General features: G+C 41.2%; 2 protein-coding genes across 2 annotated transcripts in view; one reads left to right on the plus strand and one right to left on the minus strand.

Moving 5' to 3' along the window:
• LOC143422531 (leucine-rich repeat, immunoglobulin-like domain and transmembrane domain-containing protein 2) overlaps positions 1 to 24,196 on the minus strand; it is a 238,939-nt gene that overhangs the window by 109,080 nt on the left and 105,663 nt on the right. The window lies entirely within an intron of this gene.
• LOC143433457 (venom allergen 3-like) lies at positions 42 to 16,294 on the plus strand. The gene is made up of 5 exons (XM_076910794.1): positions 42 to 266; positions 1,636 to 1,720; positions 6,263 to 6,398; positions 11,551 to 11,852; positions 16,134 to 16,294. Exons 1-5 carry the CDS (start codon positions 42 to 44, stop codon positions 16,292 to 16,294), a joined length of 909 nt encoding a protein of 302 aa, XP_076766909.1.

Raw genomic sequence — 24,196 nt, forward strand, 5'->3', positions numbered from 1 at the left:
AATTACAATCGATCTTAAGGATTCGACGTTGAATTATCGATATGGTCCCAAGTTATTTTCGAGCTCGTCGAACGTTCGACCTGTCGTTTCCGCAGCGCGACACCGATGGCCCTAGATGCGTGAACCTGGAGCACGTCGACCCGAACGAGGAGGACATCGAGGCGATCCTCGATTGGCACAATGTGTATCGCAACACCGTGGCGAACGGTGACGAGGAACGCGGAAATCCGGGCCCACAACGTCCAGCGAAATTCATGATGGAATTGGTACGTATCTGCTCATTGTCCTATAAGGCTGCTCCTACCTTCCGTTTATTGTTCCACGTACACGGTGACATTTCGCCCATTTATTATTCACATTTCGCGCAGCCCGCGCAATTTATCATCGATCAAATATGTACATGTATTACCAACGATCCGCGCCGGTTCATTTTGCACGAGCGACGGGGTAATGCACGGAATATCTTATAAATGGAATTTTTTTTTTTAATTTATACAGCTGATTTACCACGAACACACAGAGTTCGAAAGTAATCCCGCGGGGCTAGAGACGGTGTTCGTCTTCGCCTCACGTCCAGTTTCAATGTAATAATCTACGCCTCTGAATGGAATAATAGTAATTTATCGGAGAAATTTGTTAAAGTGCGAAATTTATGGATTAACACGTTCGTGGACGTGAATGCTGTGGCATTCGTTTCCAGTGAGTGACAGAAGATGACACGAATTATATAGCATTCGAATCTCAAAGCAAATTGTTCCTCATTTCACTTTATATGATTTTAATTTTTGTAATTATCGTACGTTTCAAAGGAACGATCAATCAATGAAACTGTTGCAGTTCAATCTTAACTGTCCGCGAACGTTGTCGAATGGACGCAGTTCAATTTTTGTAAGTCGACGTTAAAGACGGAGGAGGAGTCATTTATCACACGTTCGCATCGAACATGCGGATTTGCACATTCGTGGTTTTGGCAGAAGCGAGACGAAGTCACGAGCGGTGTCGGATCGCAGATAGCCAACCTTGAGATGAACCGATCCGAAAATTTCCTCGCTAAAAGAGACCGTGTTTCTTTCGACGTGTGGACAGCAGCTACGTTCTGCTGAAACCACACGTTCCCCAGATCAATATCATCCAATCCTGGCCGCAAAATATCGCGCGACACGTACCACGAATCGAGAACTAATTTTGATAATAACTTTCACACCGTATAGAACCGTCGACGATCCAAGTGCATCAGTTTGTGCCAATAAAAACTTGGCATTTAAAAAAAATTCAAAAACATGAGACACAATTTTCTGTAAAAAGTTATGAATCTTTGTAACAAGGTGCGTGTCCACCATTTTAACGACGTTGATATATCCAGTGTTAAAAAACATCAGAAATATCTTAGCAACGATATTAATTTACATTACGTAAAGTAGATTCATTGAAAGCAATGGGAATCGTAAAACTTTTGAGAAACGATAGGACGCCTCGACATCCTCAACGTCCTCGCAACATCCAAATTACATCAACCAGATTTATTTACGCTTCGTGAAGAAAAACTAGAAGCTGAAAATTCGTAAACCGTCCAGCACTGTCTGGAATGGGCTAATCATTCGCAGCCACGTCTGATAACGATATTTGTTCGAACAGATCTGGGATGACGAACTGGCTCATATCGCGACACGATGGGTGGTGCAGTGCAACCTACTCGAGAAAGATCAGTGCCGAGACGTTGGCAAGTAACTCTCACGGATATCGCCCATTTTTCATTCCCCTCAGTCGTCTCTATCATTTTTCAATATCCCACCCCGGCAGCCATCCTACGTACACGTTTGAACGCGAAATTGTTCCCCGCCTGGAACGCGATCGATGTCTGTGCGTTTCTTCATTCCCTTTCGCTTCTTTTTTTCCTCTCTCTCTCTCTCTCTCTCTCTCTCTCTCTCTCTCTCTCTCTCTCTCTCTCTCTCTCTCTCTCTCTCTCTCTGTTCCACTCGCGTTTGTTTATAAACCGCCTCTTTCTCTCTCTCGCCCCGTCTCTTTACCGGTAGTTTGTTTTGGCTTGATTTCAATTTGCAATTGCAAACCGCAAAAACGACGCCGCCGGTTCGAAAAGGAAACTCCATTTGCTTTATTGACCGGGTGCGATGGGCGAACTTGGGTGCTCGGCTCAGCTCGCAACGAGCAAGGAACGGTCATCGACTGTTCGAATGTTTTCGAAGTGTTTTCTGCTTAGTTCTCAGCTTTTTCTTTCATTAGTTCGCTATTTATAGGCATTGTGATACTTGTTGTCTGAATACTTTTCAAAAGGTGTTGTGTTATGAATGGTTTGAGACGAAGGGGATGTTTTTATGCCGTGAAATGATATGATATTAGTTTTGAAGCAAATGATTTCGAACAGTTTTAACATAATCACCCCCCCCCCCCCATTTAACCACCCCCATCACACTGTCTTATAAATCCTCATTAATGATTATGCAAAAAAATTGTCGAAACTATTTCTTCTAAAATTAGTAAGTGACAAACAATATTCGTCTCGTGTTGTCATTTAAAACCACCCCTTTCAATTCGAGCCACCTGTATCAAAACACCCTGTTCACAGCAGTGAGACTTTCCTAGCTTTTAATGAATTAAAAAAAATACGAAAAATTATTGGACAAAGTGTTCACGATACGAACAGTAAGTAATAATAATACAACATTCCAAACAAACTGGTAATTGAATCAGCAACAAAATAAATATAAACGAACCGACTATAAACGAACAGCTCGTAATGTTTGAAGGGTAGATAAAAAAATATGGTAAATTGTTCGTATCACGAAGATGTAAAAATAGGAATTATCAGATGAATAGAGTGGAATCGTTTTGATTTAACATCATATTCGTTACTCTTTCGATCGATCGAGAGAGTTGATGTTCCAGGCGGTAACAATATTTTTTTTTGCTCGTTCGTAACAAGCTTTAATCGAAAAGGCTTTCCCAAAACCGGTTAAAAATTTGTTAACTCTATCCTGATAATTCCTTCGTTCGTCGAAACATGTAATAATCGGAAAAATCACGGCCAGCCGTGTACGGAAATCTCGATCTCGGTGTCCACTGGCTGGTTAAATTTTTCGATCCGTTCACCATTATATTTACAGCCGCCCATTGGAATCGCGTTTCAGAGGTAACGCGCAACTCGTAAAGAACTAATTATATGGAGTTTCAGTCGCAAACCCGCGAACCGTTAAAACTTGTTTCATCAACGGATTTATTTCGGATACATTAGCGGAAATTAAAAGGGTAAACGTGGATCAAAGGTTCTCAGTTTCGTTTCGACGGAAAAATTCCGTCCGCGAAAATGAAATCGAAACGACACGGATATTACTTCCGAAAGCGATTGCATTTTTATTGTTTAACCGTGTTCAACCAACTTGCACCAAGTGTAAGCGTACAACGAACCCAGAATCGAAACGTGAACTACATAATTATTAATACGAAATCGAGTACAGTGATCAATCAGATATATCGAATTGATGAAGCCATTTTTGGAAACCAAAGACGGTAAATTAGAATGTTACGCGATGCGCAGTGTAATCAGAGATGTGTAATCTAAATTAAAGGAATTAGAAGTATTGAATTGGTAGAGACGAATGAAGCAGAATGTGAAATGAAAAAGGGAATTCGGTCTCCATTCTCTATTTCATCTGATAAACCATAAAAAAAAAATCTGGAATGAGAACGGAGCAACAGAAGAGTTTCATTTACATTATTGATCGAAATATATTTAAAAAAAACGAGTTTAAAAAAAATCGCAATTTTTATCGCAACGAAAACAATTTCGATATAAATTCAATTTGAAGAATTATAGCGGTGCAAAATTAATAGACATACGTTACTGATATATTATCATTTTTACGCGAAATTTTTTCTCTCAATTTCAAATCTGTGTCAACTGCGAAACGTTTGCCATCAATGATACTCGTTGATCATTATCACGAGCCTACATTTAAATCACTGTTGCTTGAGATAAACATTTTAGTTCGCAGATGATTGAAAATTTCTGGTCAGACAGTGTAACCTAATTTAAGAGATTTAATGCGATCCCAGCGTTTAAGGTGAATTAAAATTTCATTTTGACAAGAAGCTCTAAACGTTCGAACACTCCCAGCTGTAATATGTTAATGATAATATTTTCTAAAATTAAACTACGCCCAGGCGGGGCAGCTCAAAGACGGAATTGCAAACAACATTTTAGAACGCGAACAACTTCATTATCCGTAATCCGAAAGCAAATATTTTGCCTTTAAGCCTCCGCGGCGTCGATAGCCTCAAACACGATGCGGTAATCCACTCGAACTCCCGCAACTATACTTACCAACGAAACGCGCGTTCCTGTTTTCGCGAAAACGAATCGATCCGTCCGCGCCGCGGCGGAAGGAGAAAAATAACGCTCGTTACGAGCCACCGTGTAATTTCAAGAACACGCATGAAAGGACCGAATCGACCGTTCGCGATCCCATGGATTTAATCAACGCGCGTATAAAGCGTCCATCAGATACTCGACAACCAAGTAACAAATTTTCATCATTCAACGAGCAAATTCATCAGCGAGCGTAGGGTCTACTGTCGAATAAACGCGCAGACAAAAATGGAGAGCAACCTTGTGAAAGGCTCAACGAATCGATTTTTGCTGTCTCTCAAAAAAGATTGACGAAAAACGAAAGATTCTTGAAACAACAAATATTAAAAACAAGGATAAACATATCAATATCTGCTTTTCTTAGCTGAAACGTCTGATCTTTCGGATCTTTATCCCATAAAATGTCTTACAACGCTTAAAACTCGGGAGAGCAAAGTTATTACTTCCATCTACCCTTAAAACTATATATTTACTATAAAATAGTATCACGTTCAACGATACAATCTTACCAATATTCTTAATTAAACAACAAACAATAATCATCACTGAGAAATGTGACACGTACGTCGAATATTCGTCAAAATTCGTTCAATCCTGTTATTTGCCAGCACGTTTGACATTCCTCTCGAATTAAAAAGATCGCAAACAAGATTAGGGATGACGAGGGAGCAGTAGCAAATCTCGAAATTGTTCTACGATTGGCACCAGGAAAATCTTACAAATATACTTCATTAACCCATTCACTGCCAAGGACGAGTATACTTGTCTTTTGGCAGGGTGTTAGGCGTTGCCAAGACGAGTATACTCATCCTACTTTCAATATATTATAATATACTGGCTTTGCAGTATATTTACAGAACTTTGGTGAACAATACCACTCCAAATATAAATGGCAATGGAAGTAGCTTCATATTAAGGGTTAAACAACAAACAAAATTCACCACCGAAAAATGTGATACATACGTCGAATATTCGTCAGAATTTGTTCAATCCTGTTATCTGCCAGCTCGTTTGACATTCCTCTCGAATTAAAAAGCTGGCGAACAAGATTAGCCGGATGACGAGGGAGCAGTAGCAGATCTCGAAATTGTTCTACGAATGGCGCCAGGACAATCTTACCAATATACTTCATCAAACAACAAACAAAATTCACCACTGAAAAATGTAACTCGTGCGTCGAATATTCGTTAAGGTTCGTTCAACTCTGTTATTTGTCAGCTCGTTTGACATTCCTCTCGAATTAAAAAGCTGGCGAACAAGGTTAGCCGAATGACGAGGGAGCAGTAGCAGATCTAGAAATTGTTCTACGAATAGCGCCAGGACAATCTTACCAATATACTTCATTAAACAATAAACAAAATTCACCACCGAGAACAAGATTAGCCGGATGACGAGAGAGCAGTAGCAGATCTCGAAATTGTTCTACGAATGGCACCAGGACAATCTTACCAATATACTTCATCAAACAACAAACAAAATTCACCACCGAAAAATGTGACTCGTGCGTCGAATATTCGTCAAAATTCGTACAACCCTGTTATTTGTCAGCTCGTTTGACATTCCTCTCGAATTAAAAAGCTGGCGAACAAGATTAGCCGGATGACGAGGGAGCAGTAGCAGATCTCGAAATTGTTCTACGAATGGCGCCAGGACGGGGTGCCCATTTTTCTCGGTCGCTCGGGTACGTCGGTCACGACAAACGAGCTAAGGTGGGCAGAGAGAGGGTGTACACGAGGGTGGCTCGGCGAGCAGCTCGATAAATGCTGGACGGCCGGTATTCACGGAATACCGAATGCGCGTAGCTGGTTTTAAGGCAGAGAGAGAAAGAGAGAGAGGGTGGGAAACCATCGGATCGATCCCAGTCTGTTCCTTTTGCAGAACGATTCGGAGTGTGGCAGAACGTGCACGTGCTCGATATGAACAGCGTGGGAACAGCGACGTCCACCGCGAGGATTCACTTTCATATTCAATCATGGTACGACCAAGTAGAAGACTTCGATTCCGCGGAATTCGGGTAAGCCCTTCGCCCGCGCGGAAGACCGCGGACTTTCAAGCCGCGTCCGTTTCTCCCTTTTTCTTTTTTCGCGCGCGAACTCTTTTCCGTCCCTCTTTTTTACTTTCGCTCTTTTTTGATCGCGCCAGGATTGATTACGCGCAGAGATACGATCCTGCGGATGTTATTCACGAGGAAGACGGAAACAAGGCTGCGAATGGGTGCTGTTTTCTTTTTTTTTTTTTTTTTTTGGAGGCTCGGTTATATTGATTCGACTTGATTTAGGTTGGCTGGTTTTTAAATTATTTGACTTTTGATGTCCAGCTGCTTGTAGTAATTATGATATTTTACTCATTTTTATTATTGTAGTAGGAAAACGTGATTGTACTAGACGTTTGAAGGTTTTCAAGTATGAATGTAATTTTCTTTCTAGATAGTTCAGTTTATAGATAATTGTTCATTCGAAGAAAAACGTAGTCACACTAGACGTTTGAAGGTTTTCAAGTATGAATATAATTTTCTTTCTAGGTAGTTCAGTTTATAGATAATTGTTCATTCGAAGAAAAACGTGGTTACACTAGACGTTTGAAGGTTTTCAAGTATGAATACAATTTTCTTTCTGTATAATTGTTCATTCGAGCATCGCGAAATGCATTTGTGCAAAGCATAGTTCAGCGAAATGTGGATATTTCATAACGAGATGAAGTATTAATACAAGCGATATTTTATTTCGAGCAAACGACGCATGTGGTGCTGTGAAAGTGTTAAGTGCAGCCCTAGACAGTATGTACATAATATATCATTGCTACAATATGGCTCCCTTACCGTAAAAGGTTGCCCACCCCTGCGCCGAAGGGCGACCCATCACTTTATTTACTTTAGCCACCGCAATAGCTCTTATTCTTTCCCTTCCACATTCCTCCCGCCCCTATTCATTGTTCACCAACGAAGCATGCAATATCTCAGACGCGATCAATTAGTAAAGCAAACGAGACCAATTATATTCGAGGAGAAAACATCGTGTCGCCTGTCAAATGTCTCGTAATTATCGTACACGACGCTTCATCATTTTCTCGATTTACCGATAGAATCTCAAGAGAATTCTCCTTGTCGCATACATCACATCGCTTCGAAGACTCCAGATTAACACGAACATTCTTTTTATCGAAAATTGCAATTGTCATTTTCGTTACTATCGTAGAAATGAATCGGAATTCCCCTATAATAGCGCGTTTCAAAGTTTCAATAGTCTCGAGTAACGATTTTCCTTCCTTGAAATATTAATAGTTGTTAAAAAGATTGATGGAGATTGCGAGGAGACTAAAATCGCCTTATCCAACGTCTTTCTAATCTCATTCCCTGCGAAAGTTAAATTAGCCGAAATAGTACGTCGTACGAAATTATAAATATGAAATGGTTCGAAATCTTGGCCCCAGAAAAAGGATCAAATCTGCAGGAGGCAAGGTATATCTGGTACAGAAAATTCGTACCTGATTTCACCTAGAATTTATACGAAATCAGAGGATTAATACGATGATATATTTACACTAGGCTAGAACTAACGAACAGATATATTCATCCAGAAGTAGCATAAATATTTAATAAAATTGTAGCACGGTTAATTATTTTTTTTAATTAATTTCGTGAAATCTTTGAAACTCAGTTACATCAACACGATGAAAATATTTGGAAAAGCAATTAACTCGAAATTTTGCAGGGTATAAACTTGTACTTCAAAGTGTAGCTACATCGATGTGATCGAAATTAGGGGTTGCATTTCGTACTAACTCAGGCGTTCAAGTATAAATTGATCGCCTGATTGTTACAACCGCGCGGATCTGCGCTGAAAAAAATGTAAAACGAAAAAATTGCTTCGATCAAATTTGTGATACAAATGAGTTGGACAAACGTGTTCGCGGAGGTTTACTGCCGGCAAACGACTGGCGGAATGAACGAGTACGAATCGTTAGTAATTTAACAAGATAGATGGCATTTGATTAAATGTGGAGGAAAAAGGAAAAAGCGCGAGAGGAAAATATGGTCAGAAAAGCAAACGAAAGAACGAATATGTATTAATTGCGCGGGCTTTATCATCACGTTAAAATTGGTTATTTCCATGAACGATTCAATACGCGGGGAAGAAAAATAAAGAATAAACGCGGCTTTATGATACCGTCGACATTTATTATGCAATGTTTATCTTCCAATTGTTAACATAATTAAACGTCGAATACGAGCGGGAACGATGCTCCCGCGGATAAAACCGCGCGCAGAGGGAAACATTTTCAGAATTTTTTTATTTATCTCTAATGTAAAACATTTCAGTAATTGCATTATATCATCGACCCGTGTGAAACTTTCAAACGGCCTCACACTGTTTTTTTTCCCCTCCGTTTCTGTGTACTTTGCCGACGAGTTACGGCCATTCAAAATTTTTAAACAAAATAAGCGAAACATTATTAAACGCCACCATCAAATGGTTAAATGATATTTAATAATAAATAACGCTGTTAAAAATTGATTTAAAAAAAGCGAAAATACGTCGAACAAGAGTCGAAGAGGGAACGAGGAAATATATTTTTCGAAAATATACGAATACCCTTCAATTTAATTTTCCCTGTTAATGAGAGAAACATTTTGAAATATCATTTATCCGCCATTTTTATTTCATCATCGGACCGTACGCGTAGAACAAAATATTCAAAGCGACATACGAACGAAAGGCGAGAAAATATATTTTTTGAACAACGCGAAATGGTATCGCAATGACAAATAGTAATAGATATTCATAATTTTTTACACCAGTCAACAAGAATCGTTTTTCACTTCGTGATCAAAATTTAAAGCTGGAATAAATATTCCTCTGTCACAATCCGCAAAAAAAAAACGAATAAATAAATATTACAAAAATCCAACCGCGAAAAAAAAATACCTTATACGCGCATACTTTTACGCAATTACAAAATTAACGATAAATATCCCGTTCACGTTCCAAAAACAACAATGCGTACATTTAAAGCGATTCCACAAATTGCCAATATATATCTTCCCCGCGTTCTAACAATGAGGAAGAGAAAAATGACAGAAGGGGTGCGCGAAGGGTGCATTCGGATAGCTGCATTCCTTAAACAGTACGATATTGACAAAAGCAACACTTGCCGGGCGAATTCAGTGGAATTTCACGATTTCCCTTCAATCTTCAGGGGATCAACGATAAATAGGCGAGGTTCAAAGGGAGTCAAAAGACGCGAGGTATTTCAATACGCGTTCGCGGTGATACATCTTGGGCGCGGCTGTGTCCGTGATAGGGTGTATGGGTGCCCGTGTGCGCTCCAGTTCGCGAGAAAATCCACACGGTATTGTCATTCCGTGCACCGTGCAATAGCCTAAGTTGAATTGATCGGAACGACTCCTATGTGCCAGGGCCTTTCACTTTGTGAATGGGACTATTCGATCCCAGCGTGTGTAGACACTGTTAACTCGCCTTTGAATTTAGTAGAAGGTTTACACTGGGCTCTTTCTCTAACCGTCACGGCTCTTTTCTCCAACTTCGGCTTCTGTGCCATCCGCGGCGGAGGGGGCCATCCCCGAGATACGGTCTTTGGTCGAGGGGACGGCTGAAGATCGAACACGCTTCGATCGGAATACCGTCTTAATGAAAATCCTATGTACTCCGTTGGCTCATATAGAATTTCGAGAATTACGTCCTCCGCGTCGCTTTGTCAGGCGACTTTGATCAGCGATATTACAATCAGTCGTATTCCATTAGCGGGCGACTTGGATTCGTGTCCGCCATTAGAGGGAGGTGGTATTCGTACGAAACGGTAAATCGGGACGGAAAGTATGTTTGTGGCCAATTATACGAATTTCGTAGGGACTCGATGGATTGTTTTGTCGCAAAAACAGAATAGGGTTTCGATCGCGTGCTAATTAAGTATGATTGAAACCGATAGTTGGTCCTATTTAATGCATGGCCGATGTTCACGCATCGGTGCTAATATTGGTTAATCAAATTGTATGGGAATGAACGGGCAACGGCGCTAAGTGATATCAGAGAAGTGGTGCGAAATAAATAGCGAAATTAATGGAATTTTAATACTTTGATTATAATAATACAGCACGGTTTGTCGACTGCGTCACGTTGATTTAATTATTAGCGCTATCGAAATTTCACAGCGGCCTGTTAGTAACTGTATTGGGGGCAAAACATCGAAAATCCTATCCTTCCACCTATTTATCGTGTCGTTTATATATTAATGTACTATATACGTCAATCTCATAGTACATAAAATACATATCCGCTGGAACAGTTCTTTTTTCTTTAAATTCATCCCCTATTTAATTCGGCATCGAACATAACCGCTGAGTACCAAAACACCCTGCCATCGCGTTACTTTCTAACCGTGAAAGAACATCACGGAACACTCCAAACTCCCCGACATCAAACAGCATAACTATAAATGACCTAATCTAACTACCTAAACAACCTATTTCCCCTAAATCCGTCATCCACCGCGCGACTCATTCCAGCAGAAATATCCGACAGATCCAACATCAAAACCATTAGCACAATAACTCGTGGAATATCGAATATTCTTACATTCTGTAAGACAATTACAAATTACTCGATTATCCAACTACCTGAATAACTCATCCCCTATTCAATTCACCCTGATGGCATTCGACATTCAAATCCAACGTCGCATACAAAAATCATTACCATCGCATAAGAATTCGCAACAAACCAAAAAAAAAAATTTACAAAATTAGTATTATTCTTTTCGATTCGCGTTAAGAATAATCTTACAACTCCTATTCAATTCACCCTAATGGCATTCGACATTCAAATCCAACGTCGCATACAAAAATCATTAGCATCGCATAAGAATTCGCGACGAACCAAAAAAATTTACTAATTCGACATTCAACTCCAACGTCGCGTATAAAAATCATTACTATCGTGAAATAAGAAAATTTCGCAAGATTAATATTACTCTTTTCGATTCGCGCCAGTAGCTCGCACTAAGAATAATCTTCAAAATCCATACGATTGCTAACCAACCGTATCGTTCGACCGCGCAAAACAACCCTCTCGATCGCAGCCGTGCGCCATCGAGTTCAGTCAGCCGTCGAACGGATCCAACACCTCATTTACAATCCCCCTCAATTCCAGGTTCGTGAATTTCACCGCGCGAAGCAACCTGTCTTACATCCCGTTCGCGTCGTCCACAATTAGCCGGGTCGGTTGCGGTCGTGCAATTTACACGGCCGGTGGCGAACAATCGGGAACCGGCGGCGCGGACGGGGCGACGCCCGAGCTTACAATGGCCATCGGCTCCGTGGACCGCGCGGAGGCCCTCGTGTGCAATTACGGGCCTTTCGATCGAAACACGCCCGGGGAACTCTACGAAGACGGTGTGCCGGCCCCCTGCCCATCGGGGACGACCCGCAGCCGGCGTTACCAAGCCCTTTGTCGTAAGTGTTTCCTCCGTCGAGGTGTTCCAGACGAGCTGGAGCGCAACCGATTGTTGTTGATCCCACAGCTTCACCCTCTCTCTTTCTCTATCTTGCTCTCTCGCGATCTTTATCTCCCCTTGTGGAAGACTGCCGCTCGTTAACCGTTCCCTTGGACCTGGAGCCTTGCGACGACGATGACGACGACGACAGAGACCGTTTTCAGCGAGCCTGTCTCGCGGGAGAGTCTTCGTTGGTGTAGAGGGGGTGTCGTTCGGTGCATACGGGGTGGGTCTGTTCCGCTGAGACGCAACACTTTGCGATATTGCTCAGCAGGATCTGGCGATCGAGTCGTTTAACGAGAGCTAATTATTTGCTTCGTGATCCATTTGTGAAATTGATTGTTCGATGCGTGACACATGAGTGGGTTAAATTTGATTCGATGGAAGACTTTTTAGGTGGTATTTTTTATATATTGTGTTTGTCGAACGATTTCGTCAGAGTATTTCTTCTGTAGTAGCGGCAAAGTAGTTCCTCTTTGCGGTCTCCAACGATCTCGTGGAAACGTACTGTTTGCCAGCGGAATTCCGAGGAACGTGACGATTCGTGAAATCAGTGACTCTCGCGACTTTAAAAGCCGCAAGACTATTACTTCTGATTGCAATACATAGCTGCTGCTCGAAGTTACAGAAAATTTGTAAGTAGATATAGAGGGCGGGATGAACATTAGAGGAGCTTCTCAACAATCTTATTCAGCATTCTGCTCTGGTATTAAATCTGCGAGAGTTCCAGGAAAGTAGTTATCCGAAATTTTCGCTTCTCCTTGAAATCAAACTCGAAGGGAACGAAGAGCGACGGAACCGTGTCGTAACTACCCTTCCCCGATAAAAACTGTATAAATTGATATATTTCCACTATTTTTATTATCTGTTATTTGCTGCTCACGCGAGAAGAAAAGAGTGAAACCTTAGAAAACCATCATATTTTAACAACAACGTTGCCAAAAATATTTTAACGAAACGATTGTTCAAAATCTAAATTTAACCGTGTCGTAATTACCCTTCCCCGATAAGAACTGTATAAATTGATATATTTCCACTATTTTTATTATCTGTTATTTGCTGCTCGCGCGAGAAGAAGAGGGTGAAACCTTAGAGAACCATCATATTTTAACAACGACGTTGCCAAAAATATTTTCACGAAACGATTGTTCAAAATCTAAATTTAATTAGGCTTGCTGTCTTCTGAACGCATCGAAGAATTGAATATCAGCTGTATGTTATTCTCGAATCAATCGATCGAGTCAATTAGCTAAACAAATTGCGAAAATTGAACGTCGATTTTTCCCCGAAATGAAAGCGCGTACAAAAGTAATCCGGCCCGCATTTTCGACTTATTTTTTCATGTAAAACAAACGCGTCGATTGTACCGCCCGTATTCATTCGTGGGTTAACCAAATGCGTGCGCGCCGCTCGAATTTCCGACCTGGATTTTCTCACAAACGAGGCCCCCCGAATGAAAAAATATTATTCCACGTTCCCGTTTCATTTGTTCATGTAGATTGACTTCTTTTCGAGTCGCGCCACCGCCCCGCATTACGCGTATAATCTACGCTGTTTACTTTGAAATGATCCCGGAAATTCCTCGCTGTTTCCCCGCAAAATGAACTTACGCGCTGCCAAACGACACTGAATGAAACATCACGCGAGCCGATACGCGAAATATTTTCATCGTCGTTCCCCAGTACTTCCAAGAAAAAAAAAAGAAGTAAAAACCAATTCAGCACATTTACTTTGCTAAACGAGCGATCTCAGATAGCTAATTCTTCCTAATTCACCCTGTGATACAAGCTAATAACACTGATCGAGAACTTTTCTGCTGCAAATAATTCCAATTAATCACAAGACTCGCACGCGACCCTCGTCTCCTGCGTCTTCAGACCTTCCACCAGCCGTGGAAACAGGAAAGGAATAATCGCGGGGAACGGTTTGTCATTCAAGGGAAGTGTGGCAGGGACAACGTTCAAACTTTAATTAATATCGGGATATATTGATTCATTAACGTGGAAACGGCTGATAGGTGTTATCGGATCGCCGTTTTGGGGGCTGCTCAACATAATTCTTTGGCTGTCGCCAAAAATAGTTGGACGCGTATAAGTAATGGCCGTCCGTAAGGAACCAATGACGAATGGATTCATTTCGTCGTCGAAAGAACTCGCCTGGATCTCAGATCGAGGATATTTCTTTCGAACGGAATATGTAATCGGCCGCGAAACGACCCCGTAATTTTCTTAACGATAATCGTCGTCGAGGTGAAATCGCGAGCGCGCGCCCGTCCCACGATCGTTCCATTAAAACGTATCAATTTTTGTCCTCGTTACGTGTTTTATTTTCGTTTGACGGCGGCTCGAATCGCGGCTAGCCGCAGAGAAAGGGCACGGAAACGATCCACGGTTGGGGCGTGTCACGCAATTTCGCCGGTGGAAAAAGTCGAACGTTGTAACGAGCTTTGTCTTGCTATGATTATTGCTTTTTCTAAGTGTTACGATACGCTGGGGGGGTGAGCGAGGAATTGCGACTTTTCCTGGTACGTTTCCTCTCTCTCTCTCTCTCTCTCTCTCCCTTTTTTTCGTTCGCGTTCTTGCGCGTGTATCGCAGAGGTGTCAGTGATATCGGTGATAGTGAGCTGTGGCGAAAATATTGATACGGATTTTTCGTTTCTAGAGTTGGAATAAAAAAAAGCGATACAGTGACGGGACGCGGTGGTATAATTTTTATTACTTTTGGATTTCGCTTTTACCCCCGCTGCAATATTTCGAAATACGATTTCGAATTTTCGAATAGGTTAACAATTATTTTAGGATGAGATGGATTAGATTTGGTTTGATTGTTTATTATCGAAATTCTGAAGCAATACGCGCTGAAATATTAATACGAATTTTTTATCGTATTGCTGGTGCAAGAGTATTAACGATAATGTGGCTTCTGGAAGTTAAAATTTAATACTTAATCAAAAAATAGGTTATTATTTAATTTCTTATTTCTATTCCTTTTTTTAATTCTATTCCTTTTTTTATTTCTATTCCTTTTCCTAATTTCTATTTTCTATTTCTTTATATTAATATTAATAGCTTTAATTGGAAGTCATCATTAGTACATTCTTCAACTTCTGTAACTATTAAGGTTTATATGAGGCTTATAAATCAATGAAAAAATATATATATATGTATGCAAATACAAAGAAATTGTATTGCTTATAACTTCGAACCGTATTTTCTCCAAATTTATTATCTATATATATGTACAGATCGACTAGGTATGGTGTTTTAATAAGTGTTCAATTAAGAATGTCAAAAAATAGATGTACGTACCTCAGAAAGGTTTGAAAGTAGATTGCGACAATATGGCTGAACCATCTTGCGTTCTTACTGATGGCTCCATAGCGTTCCTCTATTATACGAAGTATCTCCTGCACTAACACACATACACAGTTTATAATTCATAAAATTCATTTATCTACGCGTGGAATACTCTTCGACCAAGCATAACCACTAATTTACAAACATCCCACGTAACAAATTTCGACGTTCATCCCTAAACAAATTCCCATTACTCCCCTCGAACCAGCAAAACTACCATTTGTCAGACGAGCAATCACGCGAACGCACAATGCGAACCGACCGTGGAACTTTATTTTCGCCTACGTATTCCCAAGCAAAACGAACGGACCCGTATTTTCCAACGTCGTTTGGAATTCCTTTAAAGCGACCACGATTCTGACGCGTAAAAACGTCGCGTGGCGAGTAGTGCGTCGCGTGAACGACGGGGTGGAAAGTGAACAAGCAAGCTGGTACGTTTCGCGCCCACAGCGAAAGTAAACATCGATCATTGCGAAATGGGTCGTGTCGCGAACGAATAAATGTTGTTTGGTCGCCACGATGTCTTCCTTGCCTCCTTACCCTTCAGAGGCGAACAGGTAACTGAGACGCATCGCGTGGCTCGCACGTAAACGCGTGCGAACACGCGTGCCACGTGACACGACCTCGAGAGTGCTTCTCATTGGCGGTGAAAATTGCGCGCGTATTTCACTTATCTTTCCAATTTACACGGGGTGACTTACCCCCTGGATCTCGCGGGGTGGATGAGCCAGGCGCTCGTTAAAGTTCTCCATGAGACACTTGCCACTTGAGACAGTGAACGGGAAACGAGAGGGAGGAAAAGAGAGACGGAGAGAGAGAGAGAGAGAGAAAGGGTGTAAGAAAGGGAGAAGAAGAAGAGAAAAAAAAATGATTGCATTTATTAGAAAAGTTTCAGGGCTGGCAGTCGCAAAAGGAACGGAGTAACTTTGAACAGAGGCAAGATGAGGAGAACGATCAAACGACGAGCAACGGCGCATCTCTGATTAAGCCGGCAGTTTATCTTGTTAAGTTGGTGTTATTATTGCTGGCACGCCTGTCGACGTGATCGGCCATTTGCCGCCATTGCAGAGCCGTTTAAATATTGCCTGATGCAGTGCTATCAATAAAACGTATTCGTCTGGCGAATCGCTACCCTTCGTCGTCTTTTTTGCGTCCTTCTTTTGGAGCTCGACGGGGATCACGAATTGAGGGCGAAAATTCTAGGATTTCGTTTTAACCTTCTAATCGGATACGAGTAAAATTGTGCGTTATTAAAGGGTGATTCGTGCAGTTCGATTAAAATATTACCAACAATTCCATTAATGTAATTATACGTTTATAAAGAAAACATATGTTACAATAATTAGTTCATTTGTATAGTTGTTTAATGGATAACTACAATAAACAAATTTTAACGAAAATACGATTTTTAGCTAACGTTCGACGTTATTTAATAGAACACCCTATATATTTTCTTATGAATATCGAAAGAGCATTAAAATCGGAGTAAATAAGTATTGAGGGATAATATGTCTAAAGCCAGTATTTATTGAATTATTTCACATCAAAGTTTGAGCTGACGTGTCTCGTGAATCATTGACCATTACTACTTAATAGATTACTACTTAATAGAACGCCCTATATATTTTTTTATGGAAATCGAAAGAGCATTAAAAACTGAGTAAATAAGTATTAAGATATAATATGTTTAAAGCGAATATTTATTAAATTATTTCAAAGTTTTGTCTGAATTCGTGTGAATCATTGACCCTTACTACTGACAGAGACTAATCGCTTAAAAAGGAAAAAATACTATGAAGTTTCTATTTTTACGCAACTTTTCGTAAAGTTACAATACATACCAGACTTTAAGAAGTATTGTATGTGTTTTTCATCAGCTAATATAAAGGGTGGTGAAGAAAACCATCCTCATATTTAGAAACAATAGTCTACTTGTTCCAATATTTAGAACTCTACTGAAGATGAAGAAATATAAAGAAAGTAGACAAATTCCAGTACTCGAACGAGTTTAAAAACATCTCATTTGTATAAATATTTTACAAAAGAAGAAGAAAACCAAATCCTCTTGAATAAACCTACCAACTCCCCAAAATTAAATAGACAAATTTACCTAATCGATCAAGCTGTTGTATAAATGAAAACATTCAGCTTAACAAATTCGACAGATACACATCGTACACACTAAATCCAACGCAAATCTTTCGAGAATCACTATTTCGCAAGCCATCAAAATTTCATCACTTCGTGTCCCACTCATATTTCCAAATTCACGGCAACCCAACGAGACGGATCTGCATTTTCTTCTTCGAAAAACCATGCCATCCAACGGGCACGCTGCCCACCACGGATAACATTATTAATCCTCGTTTGCCGTTCCGCTATAGTTAACCACTATTTATACGTAGCGACACCCGGTCGTCTCATTAGCGTCGACAACGAGAGACGAACGCGAAATGACGAGCAGCCGCGGCGGCCACGTATGCGCATACGGTCTGCACGAGTATATACGTGTGTCTGTGTGTACGACGTCGACGACGTAACGTTGATTTCCACTCGGTCAATTTCCCGGGCCATTACTTTTTGCCAGCACTAAGGATTTGATCGCGCAATTAAGCGGCCGTGACGAGGCGGAAGGCGCGCACGGCCGGTGAAAATGGGTGCAAAAAATGGATCCGGACTTGTCGGCGCGATAATTGAAAGAGACAGGGCCGTGGCGGAGGATCGAGCGAGACGGTTGATGAATATTTCAGCGGAGATCAGGCGTAGAATTACGAGCCGGAAAAGAGAGGTGGATCCACGGTGAAAAGAGGAACAGCTGCTCGTAGCCGGGGGTACGTGTCCGTGGATTTCGTTTCGTTTCGTTTCGTTTCGTTTCGTCTCGTCTCGTTTCGTTCCGTTTCGTACGGATGCGACGCGGAGGACCCGGGGACGGGGACAGGTGAAATCGACGATCCGGAAGTCGAACAGCGTCGACGCCCATTTTGCGTTATTTTCTTGTTTGCCGCCGAACGACGGAACCGTTTGTCGTGGTGGCGTTTTCTTGCCTCCCGTGTCGTCGAGTGGTCCTCGATTGGTTCGCTCTCTTTCTCCCCCCGGATGATGGCGTACGAGTGAGCGTAATTTGGGTTTCATTCTATTTTTCCTAAGAGAGATATATACATGTATATGTGTGGGCGTGTGTGAGTTTGTATCGAACGAGAACGCGAATTTTTCGAAGACGAAGGATGGAAAGGATCGCGTTATTGCAATTAATAGAATTTCTATTTTTGTAGTACTTGAAGATTCTTGATAGGAGGGTATGTTTAAGATTTTTGTTGTAAGTTTAGTGAGAATTAATTGTTGTTGTTATTTAATTAGAAATTGACTGAGATCGCATATTTTATTACACATCCATCAAAGTTCAAGTGACTACGAACAAATTTCAGGCTGCAGCAAATTTTGATCAAGTTGAAAAGCAACGCGCACCAGTTGCCTGGTAGAAACTACGCGCCATTGTTCCCCTTGATATTTGCTGCAAACTGTCACGCATATTTTGTCACCTTTAATCGTACTATATTTACCTACGGAATGGCAGGGGAATTCAATAAAATTGCACTGGCCGACGACGGACGTGGAAAGAAGCATAAAACTGAAAACCATTCGAAATCGAGCGAACTGATTTCAAAAAGTATTCCAATTAAATATCCGCGTTCCCTCGCTCTTCTACATTCGCGTAATTTCCCTTCGTCTTGAAATTATTCCTCGGAAGAAATTGAAATTGCATTTAGTTTAAAACAATCCCATTAAACTTTAATCAGCTGCTACCATTACATGCGAGATAAAATATTATTTTAACCCGATGGCACGGGGGAATGTTAATTAAGCCAATCAAACGAACAAAGCCAGTCGATCGCAAACATGAAATTACACGATGTCCCGTTAAAAGAAGACAATCGACGGAAAAATATTAACGAGTGCCAAGCGTAATTGAAAACGTTTTATTGACCCACGGATGAACGTTTCTCTGGCTGCAGGACCGTTCCCTTTTATCGTCCGTTCTTCCTCCAGGTCCTGTTTTATTAATTTAACCGGTAGTTTTTAATGACTCGGAGGACAGGTAATCGAAGGGAGTAAGAAAGTTGCTAGCATAACTCGACGACGAAATGATTTAATATGCAGGCAATCGGTCTACCCTTGGCTCCCGGCTTCCAATTTAGAGTGAACATCGCGAGCTAGAAGCCGGAGATCATTTCGCGAGAGAACGGCTGGCCAGTTCTCATTAAATTATTCCGCGACGTTTCAAGCGATAAGTAATATTAGTCCGATCTCCGTTTCTCGTGACATTAAACAATTCCTTGGCTCGATTTTTCGTGACCGACGAAAAATCTAAGGACGCCATTTTCCCTTTTCTTTTTTCTCCTATTTTTACTCCTCCCTCTCTTCACGTGTGAAATTATATTCCACACTGTAAAGGATAAAAGAAGAATTGTGCACTCATATACTATAAAATTGATAATATATTAGTAAAATTCATAACAATAATTGCATTATAAAAAAACTATATAAATCTATTATCCTTCTTTCGTTATCTGTATCCTTTAAAAAGCTAATGAACAGATCTATACTCTTTTAACAAACTATTTAAATTATTCAATTAAATTTTCCAAGTCTTCTTAGAGAACGAGTATTTTCAAAAGAAACAGACATTGTATCGTCTCTAAATCGTCGTCAAAAATAGATCAATGAAGGGAGCAACAAGATGTCGGACCGTAATACGACTTCACGTTACTCATTTCCTTGAAATGGCAGGTCCAATATGTACAAGTAGACGTTAAACGTACTTCGGATACAAAATAGTTGGTGACCGCGTGCAATTACGCTCCCTTAATTAGAAGTGTCAAGTGTTTGCGCATCTCTACTGGAATTATTGTTTACCCAGTGAATTAGTTCCCTCCCAGCGTGTTTCTTCCCGTGGAAAAGGGCGGAAAGGCATCGAGGGACCCGCGGCCGGATCGAGCGCTCGAGAACGGGAGCACGTACGTCCAGCCCATTCCACGTCGAATCGTGCAAGATTTCACCGTGCCCGGGGTACCCTGATTAGAGATCTTCAGGGATGAAATAATAGAGACGACGAGGGGGAAATCTTGTTCCGGCGAATAAAACCCGTTGAAAGTGGGATTACCAAACGGAGAGAATGATCGTGCCATATTTCCAGCGATCAGCTGCGTTCTTTTAAACTAATTTCATGCGCCTCGTGTATGGAAAAATCGTAACAGAAATTGCTGGTACAAGGTTTCCTCGTTTGGACTCTAAAAATTAAATATGAAATATTTGTAAAATTCGTTTGCAAAAGTCGCGTCAAAAGTGTGCAAAAAATATTCGAAATAATTAAATGCTTACCTTTGTACGCGTGTATCGCGAGTTTTTCTGGCACACGAAACAGGGTTGATGTTCGCAGTATCAAACGGGGTGCAGTGTAACACGTAATATGTTATGTACGCGAAATATGACGTTCAAGGAACTCTCGTAGCCATTCCTTTGTCAGATCCAGAACGCCACTGCCGTTGTGTTGTACGTTATTGTTATATCAGGACACGTTCTTATATAGAATACTTTTACGGTGTCAGAAGTGGCGAACCCTGGACAGTAAACAACGCTACAGATGTCGAGCGAGTATCTCTTCCATGGTCGAGGGATAAAAGAAGAATAAACGCGAAATCGTAGCGTATTTCATCCCGACACCTTTGTAATTATTCCACGTAATTGTAAGTTAAAGGTACAATGGTTCGTTTAACGTGTAACAAGGTAACGAACGTTCCGTTTCTACATCCACGCTTTGGAAGCCTCTGGTCTTCTCGATATCCAGCTAAAACTTGTTTCAATATGTCAGAAGCTTGAATTGTACGTAGAATCATCGAATTCCTCGATTTTTCTTGCATTTTTCTTATGCTCTCAATGTGTTAGACTTCTCAACGTGAGTAGAACTTCAATTATTTACAAGTTTGAACTGTGCTTCCTCCAAACTTATTAGAATTAAGAGAATTTAATGCAAATTAATGGATGGCATTCGACGCTTTCAAGTTTCGTTAGTAACCACTTCCATTTCGTAGAAGAAACAATAGGAAACTATGGCGAACTTGCTGATAAGGAGACACGTACACTTACTCGCAATATCGTGGATTTCGTTAACGGAGGTTCAAAGGTTCTACGGACGTAGAAACCAACGGTTACGACGGCATTACTTTTATTACAATACCGTAGCTATAACTATTCACTTGTTCACCGTAACACTGGCGGTACGTTCTATCCCCTTTGCAAGATGTATGCCACCCTGTACGAGGTTAATTAGAGTTTACCCTAATTAACGAATATTTTCGAAAATTATACGTGGGAGGTTTGCCAAGGCAAATTCAGCCCTCTTGATCTCTCTTATCCTTGAATCGCAAACCCCAATGTATTTAAAAGCCTCCAACACCTTGAACACCCCTGACAATCTCGAAACGTTCGATGATCACGAATACTGTTGACATTCTCAGAAGCTTCCTTGCATTTGGAATTTCTAAGAACCCGAAATAGCCTTTGGTACACTCCCCAGAGATAACCCTGATACCCTAGAACCTTCCAATGGCCATCCTTCTGTCTACACCCCCAGAATCTTTGACGATGAAGAAATAACCCCAATGCCCTTAGTATCTTTGCTCCAACATCTTGAGTACCATCGATATTTTCGAAACCTTTCATTAGTCCAGGTACTTTAGAATTTCGAGGGACCACAGGTAGCTTTTGGTACTTCTCGATGGCCCTTGGCATGGAATAACCCTAATTGCCTAGAACCTTTCGATGGCCAACCTTCTGTCTACGTCCTCAGAATCTTTGACAGTGAAGAAATGACCCCGATTACCCTCTCTGCTTCAACATCTTGAACGCTGTTGATATTTTCGAAACCTCCTTTGATTAGTCCAGGTACTTTAGAATTTCGAGGGACCACGAGCAGCTTTTGGTACTTCTCGATGGCCCTTGGTATGGAATAACCCTGACATCCTAGAACCTTCCGATGACCAACCTTCTGTCTAGGTCTTCAGAATCTTTGACGATGAAAAACTGACCCCTTTGACCTTAGTATCTTTGCTCCAACATCTTGAGTACCATCGATATTTTCGAAACCTCCTTTGATTAGTCCAGGTACTTTAGAATTTCGAGGGACCATGGGCAGCTTTTGGTACTTCTCGATGGCCCTTGGTATGGAATAATCTTGATACCCTAGAAGCTTTCGATGACCGCGGATACCGTTAACATCCTCGATATCTTCGAGCATCGAGGATAACCTGAACGTTCTTAGATGTCTCTCGAGGGCTTTAATATCCCCCCACGACGCTGAGATCTCGTACGATCGCCAATAGTGTTAATAACATTTCCGGTACCTCGAAGAATCACGTGCAGCCGCGGCGCGTCCTTGGCATGTAGGAGGACCCCGGCCAGAGCCTTTGGAAACCTCGAATAGCTTCGATACAAATGGAATCGCCAAGGTCTCAGGTACACAGAGGACCATCGGAATCCCCGACGACTTCGAATACCATCAATACTCGCGAAACTTTCCAGGACTACGGATACTCTACATACCAACGAAATCTCCAAGGATCCCATAAATCTCTGGCACTCTTAAGAACTTCGATTCTCTTTAGACGGCCGAAATATCTGTACGTTCCTCAGTTACAGGCGTTTTTCCAGTATTTTCTGAATACGGCTGTTAATATAAATTTCTGCACACGTGTCTGAAGTTTCGATAACGTCTTCTTATTGTTTCAGGATTTTTTTTTTTTGTGGATTTCCACGAATTCAATATCGTCTTTTTAACGATTTGTCGTTTCTCGAAAAACAGGAAATAAGAAATAGGAGAACGTACAATTTTTTCACTAGCGACACCTGGTTTTGGAGAAATACCAAGCTCGAATGTTTCACGAGGTGCGCTCTGCTAGCTGACGAATAAATAACGACGGAACAATCGTCAGGATATTATCGTACACGAAAAAATAAGTCGACGTCGCGGCGCGGCAATTTTTCAAACGAATGATGCGACTCTTCAACGTCGATTTATTGCGTCCCAGCATTTATTTAGCCATGTGCAACGAAAGTATAAAAATGGCGGATGTATAAATGATTGATCGAGGGAGTTCGCGAACGAATCGAAACGGCCGAGTACCAAGGAAAAAGCGATTTTATCTTCGCGAAAGGAGCTCCCATTTAATCGTAGAACTTCGTATAAAATTTGACAAACACACGGGCAGACATCTATTAGGTTGAAAGCCGTCCGTAGAACATACGTAACCGGCGGAAATTGGTCGTGCGCGTCGTTCCTCGTGGATTTTCTAACGTCGATCGCGTCGATGCGAGATTCAACTCGAGCAGGGCGGTCGATGTTGTCTCCATCGGGTCCGAGGATGTAATATCAGATGTGATAAGTCAGAGAAGTGAATATTGAGTGCCATAAGGGCAATGTTGTCGATATAAAGTCCCGCGAGGTTGCCATCCTGCACGCGATCCTACGTATTTTCTACCAGCTGCTGGGGTCACCATGTTGACTCTTTTGATTTCAGCTGCTCGAAATGGCCGCCGCGTGACTTTGTGCGACGCACCGCGAAACTGACACGGTTCTTATTAAACCGCGGATATTTATACAGATTCCTGTTTTAAACAGAAAACAGAACTGGATGGACGCAGGATAGGAACCGCGGGTTCATTTCGCCTTTTAAATGTCGTAACGTGTGCGAAAGGTAGGAGGAAAAACTAGAAATATCACTTGGTAGCATTCGTCGAGGAAATTAAATTGTTTTTACCAACTTCGAAACGAAATAAAAGCTGTCCAATTCGTCTGTATTATTTTTTCTATATTTTTAAGCAACGTTGGACTGTTGAAATTTTGTCAGGAATCGGTGAGCGCTTGAAATAGACGCATTACTGATTCTAATCG

The sequence above is a fragment of the Xylocopa sonorina genome, chromosome 3, assembly GCF_050948175.1.
Source record: "Xylocopa sonorina isolate GNS202 chromosome 3, iyXylSono1_principal, whole genome shotgun sequence".
Classification (NCBI taxonomy): domain Eukaryota; kingdom Metazoa; phylum Arthropoda; class Insecta; order Hymenoptera; family Apidae; genus Xylocopa; species Xylocopa sonorina.